This window comes from Odocoileus virginianus, chromosome 15 (assembly GCF_023699985.2).
Source record: "Odocoileus virginianus isolate 20LAN1187 ecotype Illinois chromosome 15, Ovbor_1.2, whole genome shotgun sequence".
Lineage (NCBI taxonomy): Eukaryota > Metazoa > Chordata > Mammalia > Artiodactyla > Cervidae > Odocoileus > Odocoileus virginianus.
In genome coordinates, this window is record NC_069688.1 from 43,028,986 (window position 1) to 43,048,795 (window position 19,810).

Genomic DNA, 19,810 nt, shown 5'->3' on the forward strand with positions numbered 1-19,810 from the left:
TTGCAGCCTTCCTTCTTTGGAGATAGATAACTTTTTAAATCAGTAAAGATCCCTCTAGTATACTTCTTAAAAACAACATATTATTTCATTTTATGGATGTAACCTAGAGTGGTTTTGACTCATCTCTCATTAAGTGTTACCACATATGGTTTCTTGGTTTAAAAAGAAAGTCATCAACATGAATTTACATTATTCAATTCTCCACCTGCTGATATGTATGTTATCTCTTTGTATGTAGCACTGTAGCTGTCAGGATACCTTAAAGAAATGGGGAGCCTGAAAGGGCTCACCCTTAACTACAAAAACAAATGCTTCTCTTAAGTGTTACTTGCACGCAACTCTTCCCGTCTCTCCTTGTCTCCCTCTCCTCTTCCCCTCCCTCCTGCTCAGAGTCATACTTTCTCTCTTTTTTTTTTCTTCTTTTTTCAAGATTATAGCAGTTCCATTTTCTAGCAATACAAGCATTTCAAAATGTTTTCAAGTATTTAGGTTTTAACTTTAAATTCATTTCTGTGCACATTGTAAAAAATTTACATGCATTGACCCTCAAGTGTGACATTGCTGCACATGTGGCTCCTGAGGGTATTTTTCTATCAAAGTGCTGAATCTTCTAGCATTTCCATATCTCTATAATTATCTGTGTCTTCTGTTGATGGAATCATGTGTGCAGTGGTGTGTTGGTGGGACATCTATTCTTAAACCAAGTATATTCTTCCACAAACCACTTTGAAAAAAAGTGTTTTTCTTTATACAAGCCAGAAGTACGTATTTGTGATACATAGCATACTTTCCCTATTATGTTTATTGTTATTGTTTATTTTTGTATGTGAAATGGAATTGGAGAAACTCTGCCAAGCTCTTTCTAGAACAACAAAGAAACGTGCCCCTCCAACACCATTTAAGTGGATCAAAGGTCAAGGTCAAGCACAAAGCTGTTTATGTATTTTAAAATAGTTTATTGATCATTCCTCCTATTCCTTAAATGAATCTTAATCTTCCAAATGCAACAAGAAGCAATTTCTACATTGAAGCATCTCTGAAATGTTAAGAACAACATGCCATTAGTTGGCTAGGTCTGGTTTGGATCAGCTAATACACTTTGCAAAGGGGATTATCTAAATTAAGCTTTGCTTCCTCCCCAAGCAATGTCAGAAGTTGTGTCTGGGTGTGTGACTTGCTAGTTTTGAGTATGATGGGGCTTCAGCTGCCAAGTAACTGAGCCCTTCAGAAAGCCCACCACTTCTTTGGCAGAACATGGAGGAATATTTTATAGACAGGATTATACTGCACAGTCATGCTGAAAGGTCCTGCTGATCTGCATCCTGACAAACTGACTGCATCACTTGTAGGATCTAAAATAGAATGTTGGCCTCATTAGATTCACTTCTTTATCTCCTAAATGGTGAAAGGCACAAAGCAGGAATAGGATTAACAACACTTGCTCTAGTGTTTGCTTACCTAACAGTCTAGTGGGGGGTGACTCCAGGAAGCTTCCAGTTTGCAATTTTTAGATTTTTTTTTTTTTTTGATCAGATGCTGTCCTAATCTCAATACTTGGTTTTGTTCCTTACCTCAAGGAGATAGCACTTAGAAGTAAGAGATCAGTAGCTGGCTCATATAATTGAAATTAAACAACCAAGAACTCAAGAAATGGGAAGCATTAATATTTACCACAAACACAAGGTTGGTATTGACAAACTGAAAGATATAATTGTCAACTTTTTTTTTATTGGATTCCTCCAGTATGTTTCCTGCCACTTCTGCTCAAAAAATAAAAAGAGTTAGACTGGGAAAGATGTCATAATGGAAATTCCTTCAGCTGAATCAAATAGGTAACTGTATCTTCTAGGGTAAAGATTTGGTCAGCTGACCAGATTTTAAGGCACTTATTGATCTCTGACATAGCCCCAGTTGTTTCCAAGGTTGGAACATAGCCAAGAAAAAAGAAAAAAAAATTTAGAAGAAATTCTTTTGCCTTATCTGGGTACACAGAAAGAGAAATCAGCTATGTACTGCATGTGTATGAAGATGGAACACTTGAGCTTTCTTGTTCAAACTTGTATCAAATATGCAGAATGAAGGGAACTCTTCAATAAGACTATTTAGAGTAAAGTAAAACTATTCAAGTGGTGGTCATTCTGACAGTTTCAGAAAAATTATTTACTGCCTACCTATCTAATATCAGGCAGGTGAACATATGAGCTAGGTGCTTTACATACACTACTGCTAATACTCCAACTAATCCTCCAAAGTGTTTATCATCATTTTTATTTTATATTAAGTGAGTTGGACTATAAAGAAAGCTAAGCACCAAAGAACTGATGCTTTTGAACTGTGGTATTGGAGAAGACTCTTGAGAGTCCCTTGGACTGCAAGGAGATCCAACCAGTCCATCCTAAAGGAGATCAGGCCTTGGTGTTCAGTGGAAGGACTGATGCTGAATCTGAAACTCCAATACTTTGGCCACCTGATGCAAGAGCTGACTCATTTGAAAATACCCTGATGCTGGGAAAGATTGAGGGCAGAAGGAGAAGGGGATGACAGAGGATGAGATGGTTGGATGGCATCACCGACTCAATGGACGTGGGTTTGGGTGGACTCTGGGAGTTGGTGATGGACAGGGAGGCCTGGCGTGCTGCGGTTCTTTGCTGGGATTGCAAAGAGTCGGACACGACTGAGCGACTGAACTGAACTGCATTGAATGTTCCAAGAGGTCAGGTAACTTGCCTGTGACCAAACAGCTGATATATGGCAAAAGTAGGGTTCAAGTCCATGATAATTCTCTGTTTTAATTATTATAAAAATGTGTTCCCAATGTGATGCAGCCTCAAGATTAATTGATGTGGTTGTCAAGTTATCCTCTTAGCATAAGAAAATACGAATTTGAAGAATAGGAATAATAGAGTAGACAGTATAACTATTTTACCTTGGGAAGTCACTGAACCTATTTGACAAGCTTCATCTGTCTTCTAGATAGAGCTTATGGAAAGTTATTGAGTTAATTTTAAGTGATTGAAATCTGCCTAATTTCATGATACTAAATTATAACTTTCTAACAGATTACTGTAATTGAATAGTGAAGTATTGATTTTTAATACTTAATGTCTAAATAAATGAAAAGTTAAATCAGTGTTTCTAATTAAAGTTATTCTCCATCTGATAAGTTCTTTATAAAATACAGAAGTAAAATCACAACTCATCAGTCACTGTTGATACTGTCAATTCCATCTCCTAAATATTTTTCCAATTGGTCATCTTCTTTCTATTTACTCTCACTCTGTTTTTTAGGCCAAAATCCCATTAATTTTTGTCTCAGCCATTGCAATGACCTCTTTGCATGGCTTAATGCCTTAAACTTTTCAAACCTGTCATCCAAAAGTCTGCCAAAGTCTTCTTTCTAAAATTCAAGTCACATTATTTTTCCCTTTTTTTTTTTTAGATCTCCACATGTACTAGTTCAGCTCAACCTTTAAATCTCTAGATAGCATATGCCCAACCCTAGTCTGATTCTCTGAAATGGACTGAGGAAAGTTCTCAAGTACTTCTCAAGTACTTTAGTATGAAACATGGTCCATGATCATTAATATCCTAATTTTATAGCCTTACTTCAGAAGTCTTCTTATGTTTTAGAAGTGTGGTCTAATAACTAAGAGCAGGAGCTCTGAGGTCAGACTGCCTGGGTTGGCCTTGATTCTGCTGTATCCTACTCAGCCACTTATTATTTGTGTGATTTTGAGCAAGTTGTATGAACCTTCTGTGCTTTGGTTGTTCTCATTTGTAACACAGGGGTGATGATAATAGTGCATGGAGTTGATATGAGGATTGAGTTATTGCTTATAAAACACTGAATATAGTGCTTGAAACACAAAGTGTTTAATCACACTAGTTATTAGTATCACATTGAAGACTTGATGTTTGTTCAGACATGATTAATGCTTGCCTTGTTGGGCTTCCCTGATGCTCAGCTGGTAGAGTCTGTATGCAGTGAGAGAGAACCGTGTTCGATCCCTGGGTTGGGAAGATCCCCTGGAGAAGGGAAAGGCTACCCACTCCAGTATTCTGGCCTGGAGAATTCCATAGACTGTATAGTGCATGGGGTCGCAAAGAGTTGGACTCGACTGACTCACTTTCTTTTGTCCGGAATGCCCTATAGAGCTCACACACTTCTGTCCCTTCAAAACTCAATGTAGATATTACCCCTTCCAAGAAACTTTTTTTTCTGATTCTGCCAAATATATTTGCTTATTACAACTTATGGGATTACAATCTACCTTGATTTTTCCTCCTGTTACTTCACTTATCCCATCACATTGGTGTGTGTGTGTGTGTGTGTGTGTGTGTGTGTGTGTGTATCTATCTCTGAACCACTGGACTGTGACCTTCTGGAACATAGAAACTGTGCTTTATTTATTTCTGTGCTCATGCTCCCAAGCACAGTTCTCTACATATAGTATATATAGTTTTAAATGCTTTTTGAATGTTGACTAATGAACTGGCAAGTGAACTGGCAAATATCCCAACAAATGTCATTTGTCTATGTGCACACAAACATACGCACACAACTTACAAATATTTTAATGGAAAACACAGATCACATAGTTTACCTTAAATATTGTAAACATTTTCATTGTTCTTAACATAAACAAAATACAGATGGCTTTTATACCACTGTTCTGCATCCCTAAAAGCCCACTGCATGGCAGCCAAGATTATCAGTCCACATTCTGAGGTTCACTAATTCAGCCCAATTTTTTCATCTCTAGGCAGTATCTCCTCAAATCATTCTAGACTCATGACTGTTTGCATTTTCCTGATTAATAAAAAAAATCAACACAAGCCTAACTGATCTAAGTGTTAAATTGTACAGCAGTGTATAAATTGAGGTTCAAAGTCCCTAATTCCATATTCCCCCATCCCCTGCAGTGAATTATCATTAACAGATTTGCAGTTTGGTACCTATTCTTCCAGACTTTTTAATGAATATATTAAAATATACACATGTAGATAGAGAGTACGTATTTATCTGTGTGCTTACAGAGATACACACCCATATGAAATTACACATATGCACAAGTATATATTTATATCAAATATGCATATGTGTATAGATTGTAACTATTTTAAAAATGCTGAGTTTATTTCTACTGTATAATAATTTATCATGGATATATATTTAACTATATCAATATCTCATTCATTGCTAGGCACTAAAATTTACAACTCAGTAGAACTTTATGTATTATTTTACATATTCAAAGATATTGATAATTATCAGCAAATTTTACATTCTCCCCAAGTATTCATGGGCTTTCTAATTTCCTCAAACTTTGCTATCCATTTTATTAACCTTGTTTACCTAAGAGCTTATATTGTACATCTTTCCTGGTTATTGACCATTTGGATTCTTCTTCTGGGACTAGACTATTCATGTATGTTTCTCATTTTTTATTGGATTGTGCCTTTAATATCATTAACTCCTTATGTAAGTTCCTTAATGGATATTAAAATTTTGTAGTATATATCACAAATATTTTCTCTAATTTGTTTATTTTTCAACCTATTTTTTAGGAAGAACTTTTAGTGTTATGAGGTTGTATATGTATTTTTTTTTCTTCTCAGCTTCTGGCTTCCACTGAATATTTAGCTTATTCTTATCTGTCTCAAACTTTAAAAAGGTTATTTGCTGATGTTTCCCTGTGTTCTGTGCTTCTGTTCCACATTTGAATTACATAAATATTTAACTTTGTATTTTAAGAAACAATTTACTACATTCAAGTTAGAAAATTCAATATAAATTTAACCTGAACTTAGTATGCCCTTGTTTGAATATGGGGGTGGAAAGACCATTCTTTAAAAACCATATTTGCAACACATGTAAGCAACATACAGATTAAAAATGATTTAAAAATTGAAACAACTCTGAGGAGATTCAGGCAGATGAAACTGAGAAGGTTTCTTTATTACTGACATCTACCTCCTTGTTTGAGGGCTATATTTACACACAGAACTTAAGTAACTGTCAATACTGTGAATTCAGTTGCTGCTGTGTTAAGAACTCTATTGTAGGAAACAGTTTGAAAGGGCAAACTTTTTCTGTGAAAGTTTCAAGATATGTTCAATGATTTGAAATGCCAATGTTTTCCATGAGATATGTTGGAGGAGGCAGACTGTGAAAATTAGGAGGAAAAGTCAACCAAAAATGTCAAATAGGGCTTTGTACACACTCAATTAGAACCTTTTACTGAAGTTAAAGATCTAGAGTATTTAGTTTATTTTATTCTTCATTGAAGTGTACCTCTGCCTCAAACTAGAACTTGAATGCCAAAATTTTTTGTATGTCTCTTCTCAAAGTGTTTCTAGAAAGGAGAGAAACAGGAAGTACTAAAAATCCTATGAGGAAAGTCTTTGAATTTCAAGTTCAATTTGAATAGATATAAGCACACAGTTTTCCTTGTGGCTCAACTGGTAAAGAGTCTACCTGCAATGCAGAAGTCCTGGATTCAGTCCCTGGGTTGGGAAGATCCCCTGGAGAAGGGAAAGGCTACCCACTCCAGTATTCTGGCCTGGAGAATTCTATGGACTATATAGTCTATGGGGTCGCAAAGAGTTGGACACGACTGAGCAGCTCTCACTTTCCATACATTGTAGTTCCATGGAATACCAATTCTAAGGGATGCATCATAATAAACTATTTATTTAATTTAGACTTCCCCAAAACTTGACATAGAGCTCTTAACTATAGAATGCCTAATAAAAATAAAAATATTGTCAGCAGTGGCCACAGGACTGGAAAAGGTCAGTTTTCATCCCAATCCCAAAGAAAGGCAATGCCAAAGAATGTTCAAACTACCGCATAAATGGACTCATCTCACACACTAGCAAAGTAATGCTCAAAGTTCTTCAAGCAGGCTTCAGAAGTACATGAACCATGAACTTCCAGATGTTCAAGCTGGATTTAGAAAAGGCAGAGGAGCCAGAGATCAAATTGCCAATAGTCGCTGGATCATTGAAAAAGCAAGAGAGTTCCAGAAAAACATCTACTTCTGTTTTATTGAGTACGTCAAAGACTTTCACTGTGTGGATCACAACAAACTCTGGAAAATTCTTCAAGAGATGGGAATACCACACCACCTTACCTGCCTCTTGAGAAATATGTGTGCAGGTCAGGAAGCAACAGTTACAACTAGACATGGAATAACAGACTGGTTCCAAATAGGGAAAGGAGTATGTCAAGGCTGTATATTGTCACCCTGCTTATTTAACTTATATGCAGAGTACATCATGAGAAATGCCGGGCTGGATGAAGCACAAGCCAGAATCATGACTGCCGGAAGAAATATGAATAACCTCAGATATGCAGATTACACCACCCTTATGGCAGAAAGCAAAGAAGAACTAAAGAGCCTCTTGATAAAAGTGAAAAAGGAGAGTGAAAAAGTTGGCTTAAAACTCAACATTCAGAAAACTAAGATCATGGCATCTGGTCCCATCACTTCATGGCAAATAGATGGGGAAACAATGGAAACAGTGACAGACTATTTTTTGGGGCCCCAAAATCACTGCAGATGGTGACTGCAGCCATGAAATTAAAAGACACTTGCTCCTTGGAAGAAAAGTTATGACCAACTTAGATAGCATATTAAAAAGCAGACATAACTTTGCCAACAAAGGTCCCTCTAGTCAAAGCTATGGTTTTTCCAGTAATCATACGTGGATGTGAGAGTTGGACTATAAAGAAAACTGAGTGCTGAAGAATTGATGCTTTTGAACTGTGATTTTAGAGAAGACTCTTGAGAGTCCCTTGGACTACAAGGAGATCCAACCCATCAGTCCTAAAGGAAATCAGTCCTAAATATTCATTGGAAAGACTGATGCTGAAGCTGAAGCTCTAATACTTTGGCCACCTGATGCTAAGAACTGACTCATTGGAAAAGACCCTGATGCTGGGAAAGATTGAAGGCAGGAGGAGAAGGGGACAACAGAGAATGAAATCATTGGATGGCATCATAGACTTGATGGACATGAGTTTGAGCAAGCTCCGGGAGTTGGTGATGGACAGGAAAGACTGCCTTGCTGCTTGCTGCAGCCCATGGGGTTGCAAAGAGTTAGACACAACTGAGCAACTGAACAGAGCTGGATAAAAATATACTGCATGTACTCTAAAAAACAGTGCACTGGACTTTGGAATTAACATCCAGGTTTCAAATTATGCATTTAAACCTAAACTAAATTTGTTGCTAAAGGCCATCATCTGGGAAAATATGACTACTTTGCCTATTGAATTTAGGACAGTGAAACTATCATGTTCTTCAGATCAACTTTTATATATAAAAGTGTCCGTGCCCAACTGAGTTGGCCTCTCCCAACTTAACCAGATAGGGAAAATGTAAGAGGACCAATAAAAGACCTCATGACAAAATGGGATGTAATCAATATATTGAGTAAGAAAATTAAATTTAATGGCAGGGGGTTTAAGGCAGAAAGAAAATCTCACTGAAGATTTTTTTAATGGCTCGCTTGGCAAAGAAATTTTGTTTTTATACATAGCTTTTTTTTTCCATTTATTTTTATTAGTTGGACGCTAATTACTTTACAATATTGTAGTGGTTTTTGCCATACATTGACAAGAATGAGCCATGGATTTACATGTGTTCCCCATCCGGATCCCCCCTCCCACCTCCCTCCCCATCCCATCCCTTTGGGTCTTCCCAGTGCACCAGCCCTGAACACTTGTCTCATGCATCCAACCTGGGCTGGTGATCTGTTTCATACTTGATAACATACATGTTTCAATGCTCTTCTCTCAGATCATCCCACCCTCTCCTTCTCCCACAGAGTCCAAAAGTCTGTTCTATACAGACTTTTTTCTGTGTCTCTTTTTCTGTCCTGCATATAGGGTTATCGTTACCATCTTTTTAAATTCCATATATATGCATTAGTATACTGTATTGATATTTATCTTTTTGGCTTATTTCACTCTGTATAGTGGGCTCCAGTTTCATCCATCTCATTAGAACTGATTCAAATGTATTCTTTTTAATATACATGGAAAAGATGAATGGGTTGAAATATTGTGAAAGACAAGCTCCCAAAAATAACCAGATAGAGAGCAGCAAATAGTAAAGGGATATTAAGTTGATGCCTTAATTCTTGACTGTTATAATGTAAGTATGTGGAAGTAGATAGAGATTATGTTATACTAAATCAAAGAGATGGGACTCTAAAGCTAGTTTTCATAACAGTGGGTTGTCATGGGCAGCTTTCTAGTCTGACCAGTTAGAAGAGTTGGCTTTTTATTTTGGTTCTGATACAGTGTTTGCACAATTTTACACAAGGTATTTATAGAGTTTTACCTAAAACTGGGCCTTGTAACATCTTCTCACTCTGTATCACTATTTCACTTTAAGAATAAAAAGATATGGGATATTTTAATGCTCTACAACAAAAATGGTGTATTACAACAATATAATTAGTAAGTAGAGATAGTATATGAATATTTTCTGGCAGAAAAGTTTTGGATTCAAGCCAGTTTGGAAATAGTGAGGAAGGGCTAACTTCCCAAGTAGATAATAACTAATGGATGAGAATTATTGAAGAAAAGAAGATGGTATTTTTGGAAGCCAAATATGAAGAGGTGGAAGGGAGGGGATGAATGGTATCAAAAAGATAACAATTTTGCCTGAAGAAGTCTAAAAATTGTCATTAATGTAAAGGGTATCTTTAGTAGATAAAGTTAATAGAGAAATACTATAGAATAAAAGCTATTAAAGAGAATCCAAGTGAAGAAATGAGATAAGAAAATGACTTGAAGAGATAGTTAGGTGCTAAGACATGCCATTTGTGAAACAATGTGACGTGTTCCAAATTTGCTTATAGTTTTTATGCACATGATTTTTAATGCACATATTTCATTCTCAATCCTGTGAGATGTCTGTGATGCAAAGCAAATTTCTTCCCTGAGCATCCCTTCTTTACTTTACATGAATTTGTATTTTAAAATGATAGGCTATGTTGATGTCTTTTAATACCTGGTAGACATGGTGCATTAAGATTGTTTGGTGAATTATGAAAATTAACATTTTGTTCCAACATGCTAAGTGTGTACTCCTTACTTGGGAAGTACAGACTTTTTCTTACACAAGCCAGAGTTCAGAATTTTTTCCTTTGGCACTGGGATTTCTTTGATCAACTTTCCATTCTCAGCTCCTTCCAAAACATTCTGAAAATCAAAATAGAACAAAAACTCCTTTACTGACATCTTGACATTTCAGTTAATAGCCACCTTTTAGTATATGTCTTCTGGAAAAAAGAACGCTTCAAAAGTAGAAAGTGGGAAAACATGGATGCAAAAAATGTATTATGTCGGAAACAGAAGTTTCTTGTAGCTGCTTTTTTCTTTCATTTGAGTTTTTTTCCTCCATTTCTCTCTGAAAATAAATGGTTATAGTGGGAATAGTGTCATTTTATATTTTACATTGGCACTCAGCAATTAATAAACGCAAATTATAACTATAACATCAGTTCAGTTCAGTTCAGTTCAGTTGCTCAGTCATGTCTGACTCTCTGCGACCCCATTAATTGCAGCACGCCAGGCCTTCCTGACCATCACCAACTCCCAGAGCTTACTCAAACTCATGTCCATCGAGTCGGTGACGCCATCCAGCCATCTCATCCTCTGTCGTCCCCTTCTCCTCCTGCCCCCAATCTCTCCCAGCATCAGGGTCTTTTCCAATGAGTCAACTCTTTGCAACTATAGCATAGTATTGTCCAAATCAGAATGTTACCTACTAATTAAGAAAACTTAAAAGCCAGTGATCATCTTATTTCAGGGACAAAATGATAATTCAGAATTTTTATCTAGTATTTCATGACTATACTTCCAAATGTTGCTCTTTTCATTACAGTTAAGGTTTCTTGGTAGTATACTGTAACTCTTGTGAATTTGAACAAAAATTTTGCATAAGTTCATGGAGTTGATTTTATAGGCATTTAACATCTGATCATTACCCTAGGAAGAGAAACAAAAATAATTAAAAAGTAAAGTGAGAATGAGCTAAGGCATCTATTGTGGTTAATTCTCAGATCAAAAGGCCAAAAATTACCAGTCACAGAGAAAACCTCCTCTGACATGCATAGCAAGCATACAAATCACTTAGCAGTGGATGGGATAAACATTTTAACCAATAAAAAAGGTATTTGGTATTATTTGATTTTGTTTGCTTTTTAGCTACTAACTTTTCCAGCAGCAAGTTACTGACACAGAAGAAAAGACTAAAATGCAACAAATCATACCTAAATGCTTTAATAAATAAAAATGACCTTCACATTTTCCCAAATCATTATACCCAAGGTCTATTCAACTGAGTCTGCTTAATGGCTGGTCAGGACAGAGATCCTTTCACGGTCCTACAGAATGTAAAGCAACTCAAAATAGACAAGTGGATCTTCTTAGCTTGCAAAAGTCACAGAGCTGTGTCAATGGGTCTCAATGTGAAGTTTTCGGGGCATGCTACCAAAGGTGTTGTAAATTAGTAAGGAGCATTGCAGTGTTTTTCAGGCTTAGTTCAATGCTCAGCTTTCCTTTCATGTTCCACATTTTCTTGAAGGATAAGTTTGTCAGCAAAGATCTGGAATTACCATGTGCAGGTCTCTCCACACTTCTTAATCTGTGTTATGGACAGTCAAATATTCCAGCTCATCCCTTACTACAGGGAGTTGGAAAATTTGGCTCTTCAAACAATCTCTATTTTATGACTTAAGTATTAAGTTTAGAACACTCCCTAGTGTCCCCTTTTTGAAAACGTATAGGAATGATTCAGTGCTACATTTCTCCAAGGTAAATTAAATACCCAGTCTGGTATGTTACATTTGAATAACACCTTGTAAACGAAGGACTGGTTGAACCTTCTGTGAATGAAACTGAGAAAAGTGAATGAGGCTCTTCTCTGAGGAATACTAGTACCTTATACACTCTATAAAATGTAAGTGCTTCTTATTTCCAGTCAGTTGCTAGCATCCAACAGTGCTTCTGCATTTTCTATTATTTTTAATGTGCAATATGCAAAGGGAGTATCCTGTGAAGAGTTCTGAAAGAAGGAACGTTCTTGGTTGAGGACTGCATCACTCCAAGCAAAGCTTCCCAAGTCCTTTTGTAAGACCATCCCATCAGCAACATTATCTTCCTTTTTGGAACCAATTATTCAGTGATTTGGAAATTTGTTATGCTTTTAGCCCTTATCTTGAAGCTTTGACTGAAAGATAAAGTAAGCTAGTGGTTACAATACAGGACCGGGTATCAAAAATCCCAAGAAATGTAATTCACTGTGACTTTACATAGCTTAGTTTCTGGTCCTCTGGTTTCTGCATCAATATGCTATTCCTCGTGAAATGTAATCCCTGTTAATGTTTTGAAAATCCCAAATGAATGAACCAAAGTAAATAAAAAATAGTTTCTATAGTTTGTTCAAAGTTTTTTCTGAACTACTCCTTCTATTTCTTATTAGATCCATTTCTTTAATGAAAATTATGCTATAATTTCTCCAGGCAGGGTCCAAGTTAGCTACCCTGGATATAAGATACATCCCAAGAAATAAATTACATTTAGGAAACAAACATCACTCTAACAATAACTGATCTAATAATTCTTCATTTCAAATGCTATATAATGTCACTCCTATTAAATATATATTTATGTGTAAATGCATTTATATGTATATACTTTTTCTGAGTCAATCACTTAATAAATATTTCCATGGTGAAATACCTAACTGAAATTTCTTATAGTAAATAAACTCAGGAACTAGTTGAATCATGTTTGTTATGGCATTTTAAAACTAAATCTTATCTTCACTTCTTCATAGTTTATTAGAACACAAAATCTTTGAAATGGAGGGAAAGCACAAGGAAGAATTGGACACCTTAAAGGAAGAGAAAGAGAATCTTCAAGGCTTGGTTACTCGTCAAACATATATAATCCAGGAACTGGAGAAGCAATTGAACAGAGCCACCACCAATAACAGTGTGCTTCAGAAGCAGCAGCTGGAGCTGATGGACACAGTGCATAACCTTGTCCACCTCTGCACTAAAGAAGGTAGTGAGAATTCTTCCTTACTTTGGCTATAGTAAATATTTTGTTTAATATAGAGCAAGTAAATATCCAATATAACTTTCTAAGTTGCATTGATGGCTAGTATAGAAGCAGCAAAAGAACTTTATTCTTAGAAGCATTTAATGAAGTTTGCACTGACAATTTTCCCACGTTCTTAACTTCAGAGAAATTTTTCATAAGCTTGAATTCTTGAATTCACCATATCTTTCTAATTTCTCATTTTTTATTGGCCTTTTTGACTTTAAATAAAATCTATTATGTTCTCATGGATAAATATTTAGCACTGTAGTGTTAGACACTGAACTATACAGGACAGAATTTAGACACTATTAAAGATTAGTTCAGATTACTTAGAAGAGTTTCAGGAGCATTCCCATTTTAAAACTATTTCTTTTGCAGTGGAGGAGAGGGAAGAGTTACCTGCAGAGGGAAAGAGGTACAGAAGTTCCTAATAACTATTATGAAGAAGAAGAAATATTTGTTATTAAAAGTCTGTTTTAGGATGATTTATGTGGTCCTGTATGGAGAAGACCTAACCAGGGCATATGAACAAACTTATTCTGGGCTGTCTTCATGATAGTGAAAGTACAAAATTTTAATACCCACCGGAATATCTGGAGCCATTTAGTCACTGGAAATATTGTAGGCCTGTGTCTCTTTAGAAGACATCCATCCATCTGTCCACCTTCCCACCCATCAATTATTGAATAAATGCTTCTGTGTATACTTGTTCACTTCAAGCAGAACCTCACCTGAGCCTCAGGAGAACTCTTCAAAGTTTGGAGCTTCTATAGTTCTGCTCACTAATTGGCCTTTCTGTGAGTGAACATGGACGTGTAAATGGTGAAGAATGAAAGAAAACACCACTTGCATCTGAAGGTCATGGTTGTCATTAAGCTGTAGTTTATGTGACCTTTCATGTAATGATTCAGTGCTCATATGCAACGTACATAATTGGAAGCTCCTTTAACAGTGGACTTGAGCTATATTAAAAATAGCTCAGTTCCATAGTCTCATGTATAGATATGAATACAGAGGATAACTCCATTTTAAGTGATCTTGTTTTAAAGACATTTAGCATTTCTCTATTACACTCCATTACCTTCAGTTCTATCTCCTTTAGATAGTCTAAACAAGTCCTTAATATACTTTGTGAAGAATATTTTTTAAACAGTGAGTTCCCAGGGCTCCATTTGTGTGTGCTCAGAAATGTGATTGAGAAGGAAAAAACCTGCTAATCAGTCAGAGCCTGCCAAAACCTTGAGTTAGAGTCCACTGGAAGGAAAACATGATAGAATTTTGCCAGAGAATTTTAATAGAGCTCATGAGTATTTAGAAATTAAGTATTAATATGAGACATAGCTATTCTCATATTGAACTGAATACATTAGGGGAAAAATTGAAAACATATTTTTCTTATCACCCTGAAACGTAATGCACATGGAGTTGAGTAGTTCTTTTTTTTTTTATGATGTTAGAAATATCAAGCCCTGGTGATTCCCACAAAGCTCATATGTCTGCCTACTTATCATAGTTTCACTTCTTTTCTAAGTACTTGTCCAATAAATATGTCTTTAAACTTTCGCAGGCAGGAGGGTGACTTCAAAATTAAAATTCCTGGCTCGCTTTGGTCTTTGGGTGCAACATCAGGAATCAAACATCTGTTCAAGAAATGTAATTTATTGAACAATTACAATGGCACTCCTGATAGATGCTACCCACAGCATCACTCAGCATATGAGAAAAGTAACTATGCCTATTCTATTATAGAGCATATCCAAAAAATAACTGGAGAATTAAGTGGTAACCCACTCCAATATTCTTGCCTGGGAAATCCCATGGACAGAGGAGTCTGGTGGGTTACAGATTGTGAGATTTCAAAGTCGGACACAACTAAGTGACACTACAAAGGGAGACAGAAATTGTCTAATACTTCATACCTGTAGACATTTATTTTATTTTTAATGATTAAATTGTAAAACAAAGCCTATTTAACTATATTTTGTAATCCGACTTTCACACACACACACAATGTAAGCATATTGAGCTATTATCCGATGGATTCTATGCTCTTATAGTGTGTGAAAGTCGCTCAATCGTGTTTGACTCTTTGCAACCCCCTGGACTGTCTATGGAATTCTCTAGGCCAGAATACTGGAATGGGTAGCCTTTCCCTTCTCCAGGGGATCTTGTCAACCCAGGGATCATTGCGGGCATATTCTTTACCAGCTGAGCCACAAGGGAAGCCCAAATAGTGAAAGTCACTCGGTTGTGTCTGACTCTTTGTGATCCCATGGACTGTATAGTCCATGGAATTCTCCAGGCCAGAATACTGGAGTGGGTAGCCTTTCCCTTCTCCAGGGTATCTTCCCAACCCAGGGATCGAACCCAGGTCTCCTGCATTGCAGGCAGACTCTTTACCAGCTGAGCAACAGGGAAGCACAAGAATACTGGAGTGGGTAGCCTATCGCTTCTCCAGGGGATCTTCCTGACCCAGGAATCAAACCAGGGTTTCCTGCATTGCAGGTGGATTCTTTACCAGCTGAGCTATCAGGGAAGCCCATGCTCTCATAACCATAGATTTTATTTGCTTCCTGTTATTTTTTTTTTCTTCTCTAGTCCCACAGTTAAGTATTTTACTAAATATTTGGTGATTTAAGAATTCATGAGACACAAAAATGGAATGTGTCTCTAAGTTTTCTACAAAGATTTTACTTCATTTTCACTGGCACCATAGCATTTAGTTACAGTGAATTTAAAACTTTAAATAAATAACTTTGCATAATAGTAGATTAAATGCATGTGTGCTAAATTGCTTTAGTCGTGTCCGACTCTTTACAACTCCATGGGCTGTAGCCCGCCAGGCTCCTCTGTCCATGGGATTCTCTGGACATTGGAGGGGGTTGCCATACCATCCTCCAGGGGATCTTCCTACCCCAGGGATCAAACCAATGTCTCCTGCATTGCAGGTGGATACCTTACCATCTGAACCACCAGGGAAGTCCACTAGATTAAATATCGGTTACTGAAACAAACTTATTTCATTCTAATTTTAAAACATATGAGTAAAATATTTTCCTTCTTAAGACCAGAAATTCATTTATCAAGTAAATTTGTTATTTATCAAAGATTATACACAAATATTCTATCTTTAAAAATAAATATATGTAAATAAGCTTAAATCCATTCATTACAATAAATGCACCACTTTTCTAAAATGTGTATTTCAAAAAAAAATGTGCAAAGAGTAGTCTTCTGAGTTTCAAAAAATCTGTGTCATAATCCAAAAAGCCAAAAATTTTAATTGACCTAAGGGTCTTCTCACTCTAACTTGACTAAGTCAGTCATTTATGGATACAGCCTGAATATAGTACTACAAAGCAAAAGAAAAAATTTCTACTGAGTTTTTTCCTGTCATTGGCAACAAATTTAATCTTTATGAAGCTGTTTAATTATTTAGGGGTTTCCCTAGTGGCACAGTGGTAAAGAATTCATCTGCAATGCAGGAGAAGCAGGAGACACAGGTTCGATCCCCAGGTAGGGAATATCCCCTGGAGGAGGAAATGGCAGCACACTTCAGTATTCTTGCCAGGAAAATCCCATAACAGAGGGTCTAGTGGGCTACAGTAATCGGGTGACAAAGAGTCAGATAGGACTGAGCATGCTAATCATTTCCTGTGTAGGATAATTATATCTACTTCACAATAATAGAGCATTAAATTAGATACTTCATTTTAAGATAAAAGTATGTGACATATTTGATTCATTAAACATTAGTTCCTTCCTTTTCTTCCAAGTGAAAAATTCAACTAAATGAAAATTTATTAAGTGCTAGTTATAAGTAAATTTCTTTCACAGAAAATGTCTGAATACAGCGCTCTAGTGTGTCTGACTGTTAACAGTCATCCAAGTCCCTTCTTTTTAACTTCAGTTTCCAAATCACTAAAATGGAATCATGATATTCAATTCCTAGTGAGTAAGAATTAAGAGAGGTTTGTATAAAACTCATAGCATCAAATGTATGTAGTATTTTTTTTTACTTTCATTTTTTTTACTAAAACACTTAAACTCATCTAAAATCGTTCAGCAAACCTTTCTCTTGTTGTCTTAACAGGCAATAGTAGTATCTTAGGCAAATAGTCATTGCAAACTGAATTGTGTCTATTTTGTAAGATTTCTGAGTAACACATTTATTTTTGTTTAATCTTTGTCTGCAAACACTTGGTTGCATTTATTCTTAGAAACATTACCACTGAAGAAATAAATATTGCTCTCAATGTTATCATAGTGTCAAAGCTTAGTTGATTGCTTCAGGTTTTTGGCAATTCAAGTTATTCTGGGAATTAAATAGTTTACATTGATAATAGCATGGAAGCAACGTTTAGAATTCTTTGGGGGAGGATAATCAGGTACTGTGACTATCAACATCCAGCAGTCACCTCTGTTCAGAGATGATTGAAATATCATCATGTACCTTGAACACACCAGACAAACATGATATTATGTGACCAAGAATCTAATTATTAACAAATCATAAAAAATAAGAAAGAAAAAATACAGAAAATAGTATTTAGGCTCCATCGTAAAATTACACTGACTGATTTTCTTACTGTCCAAATCAGTTTAGAATGTACTCCTGTGATACCAAGATATGATTTATAAACTTGTCATTCATTCATTAAATAGTTATACAGCAACTCTTTTGCTTCAAATTCTCTTCTGAGGATAAAGATATCCATCTATTTTTATTTAACAAATATTTGCTGAGTTCCTGTAACATGCCAGGTACTGTTCAGACCACTAGGGAGAGAGAAAATATACTGTCTGTGGCTTCAAGAAAACTAGAATTTGGTGGGGAAAGAGATAGGTAAACAGACAGTTATATTTCATAAATATCTGCTAGACATGAGGCCAGGGTGCCAGGGGACTAGTGAAACTCATGGGAAGAATACTAGAATCATGATAGAGACAGAGGAATGAGGGCAGAATCCAGCATCTGTAGAGTCTTCTTAAGGCTTTTGTTGAATCCTTATTATGATTTAGGCATTGATTAAGCTTTATGTGTATTAACTTAGTCCTCACAATAACAGTGTGAGGGAACTACTGTGGTTAGCCCCATTTTATAAATTCCACAAACTATCAGTAGTTCCCTCATACTGTTATTGTGTCGATCCAGGATTAAAACATAGGCAGGATGGTTCTAATGAGGAGACAGTGACTAAGTCTTCAAATTGAAGAAAACAGAGGGTATCCAGAGAGCATAAACAATATGTATATTTACCAGGAGTCATCAAAATGGGTGGTGGGTGTACACCTAAATGCACAACCTATTTCTCAGAATTGAAGGCAGGAGAACAATGAAAGATGAAGTTAGAAAGATAAACAGAAGGAGATCAAAGAAGCTGTGTGGTTTTTTTTTTCCTTTGAAAACAATAAGAAGTCATTGTCAGTATATAAGAATAATAATGATATTATCATTTTAGAAAAATCACCCCAAGTCACAGTATAGGAACAACACATTGTTAAGTTGACAAGTCTGGAAATGGAGGGACCAGATGGATGTTTTGCCATTTATTAAAATATTAACAAATACTTAGAGAGTATGAGCCAATCTTCTTAGCCCCTTGCATATATTAATTCATTTAATTCTGACAACAACTCTGTAAACTAAGTGCTCTTATTAGCCTTATCTGATGAAATTAAGCATATAAAGGTAAATAATTTTTAAATATTACACTGCTAGCAAGTGAGAAGGCTGAGATTTGAACCCACAGTCTAGTTCTTGATTCAGAACATTATCCACTATACTATGATTGAGAGAAAAGGTATATTGATGGTTTTCATCAGGTTCTTGAAAGGATCTTCTAGGAGAGAAATAATGAGGTCAGGATCAAACCAGGGAAAATGGAAAGGCAACTAGAGGGAAATTTTGTGAACAAAGAGTTAGAATCAACAAGAGATAACCACTTATTTAGAAGTAAACTCAAATATATTAGAAATTCTGTGTTGACTAATTTTGACGATATTTCTTCAAATCAACAACATGAGAAAAGAAACAGGCTTAGAAGGCAAGATTTAGTTTGAGCATATGGACTGAAGTGACTATTGAAGGTAGGGGTATGAATCTGGAGTTCAGTAGTAAAATCCTGATGACCATATAGATTGGTGTGTCCTCAGAGGAGACAGTTGGTAAAGCCATGCTGTTCAATGGAATCATTGAACGTGTGTATAAAGCAGTGACAAAACAATTTGGGGATTATAAATCCATTCAAGAATCTGATTAAAAAAAAACTAGCCTACCTTTACTTAGTGCAAATACTTTGGCACAAATCTGTGTGCAATTTCAGAGGATTTACAGAGTAAATTACAGAAATCCATAAAATACAGAAATTACATAATATATTAGAACTCCTTTTAAAATAATAAGAATGTAAATCAAATACAGAAAATTGGGAGTTCTCTAAGGGACAGATTAGAAGGAGACCAAAATAGTGGTTGTAAGCAGAGAGAAAAGACTGTTATGTAGGGTCTATTTTAGTGACAAAAAAGCAGAAAGTTCAAACAAAAAACAGACTGAAGTGAACTTTGGAACTGGGATGTCACCTTCCGTAGGGAGAGTTTGAATGAACTGTAGAGCTCAATCGCACAGACTGAAGACTAAAATGAGTAAGATGAAGTAAAAGCAGAAAATGTTGTCTCATG

At 36.0% G+C, this 19,810-nt stretch overlaps 1 protein-coding gene across 1 annotated transcript in view; it reads left to right on the forward strand.

Moving 5' to 3' along the window:
- ANGPT1 (angiopoietin 1) overlaps positions 1-19,810 on the forward strand; it is a 290,630-nt gene that overhangs the window by 192,772 nt on the left and 78,048 nt on the right. The window contains exon 4 of the mRNA XM_020879554.2: positions 12,861-13,090. Within this exon, the coding sequence (XP_020735213.1) occupies positions 12,861-13,090 (230 nt within the window). The remainder of the gene's footprint in view (positions 1-12,860; positions 13,091-19,810) is intronic.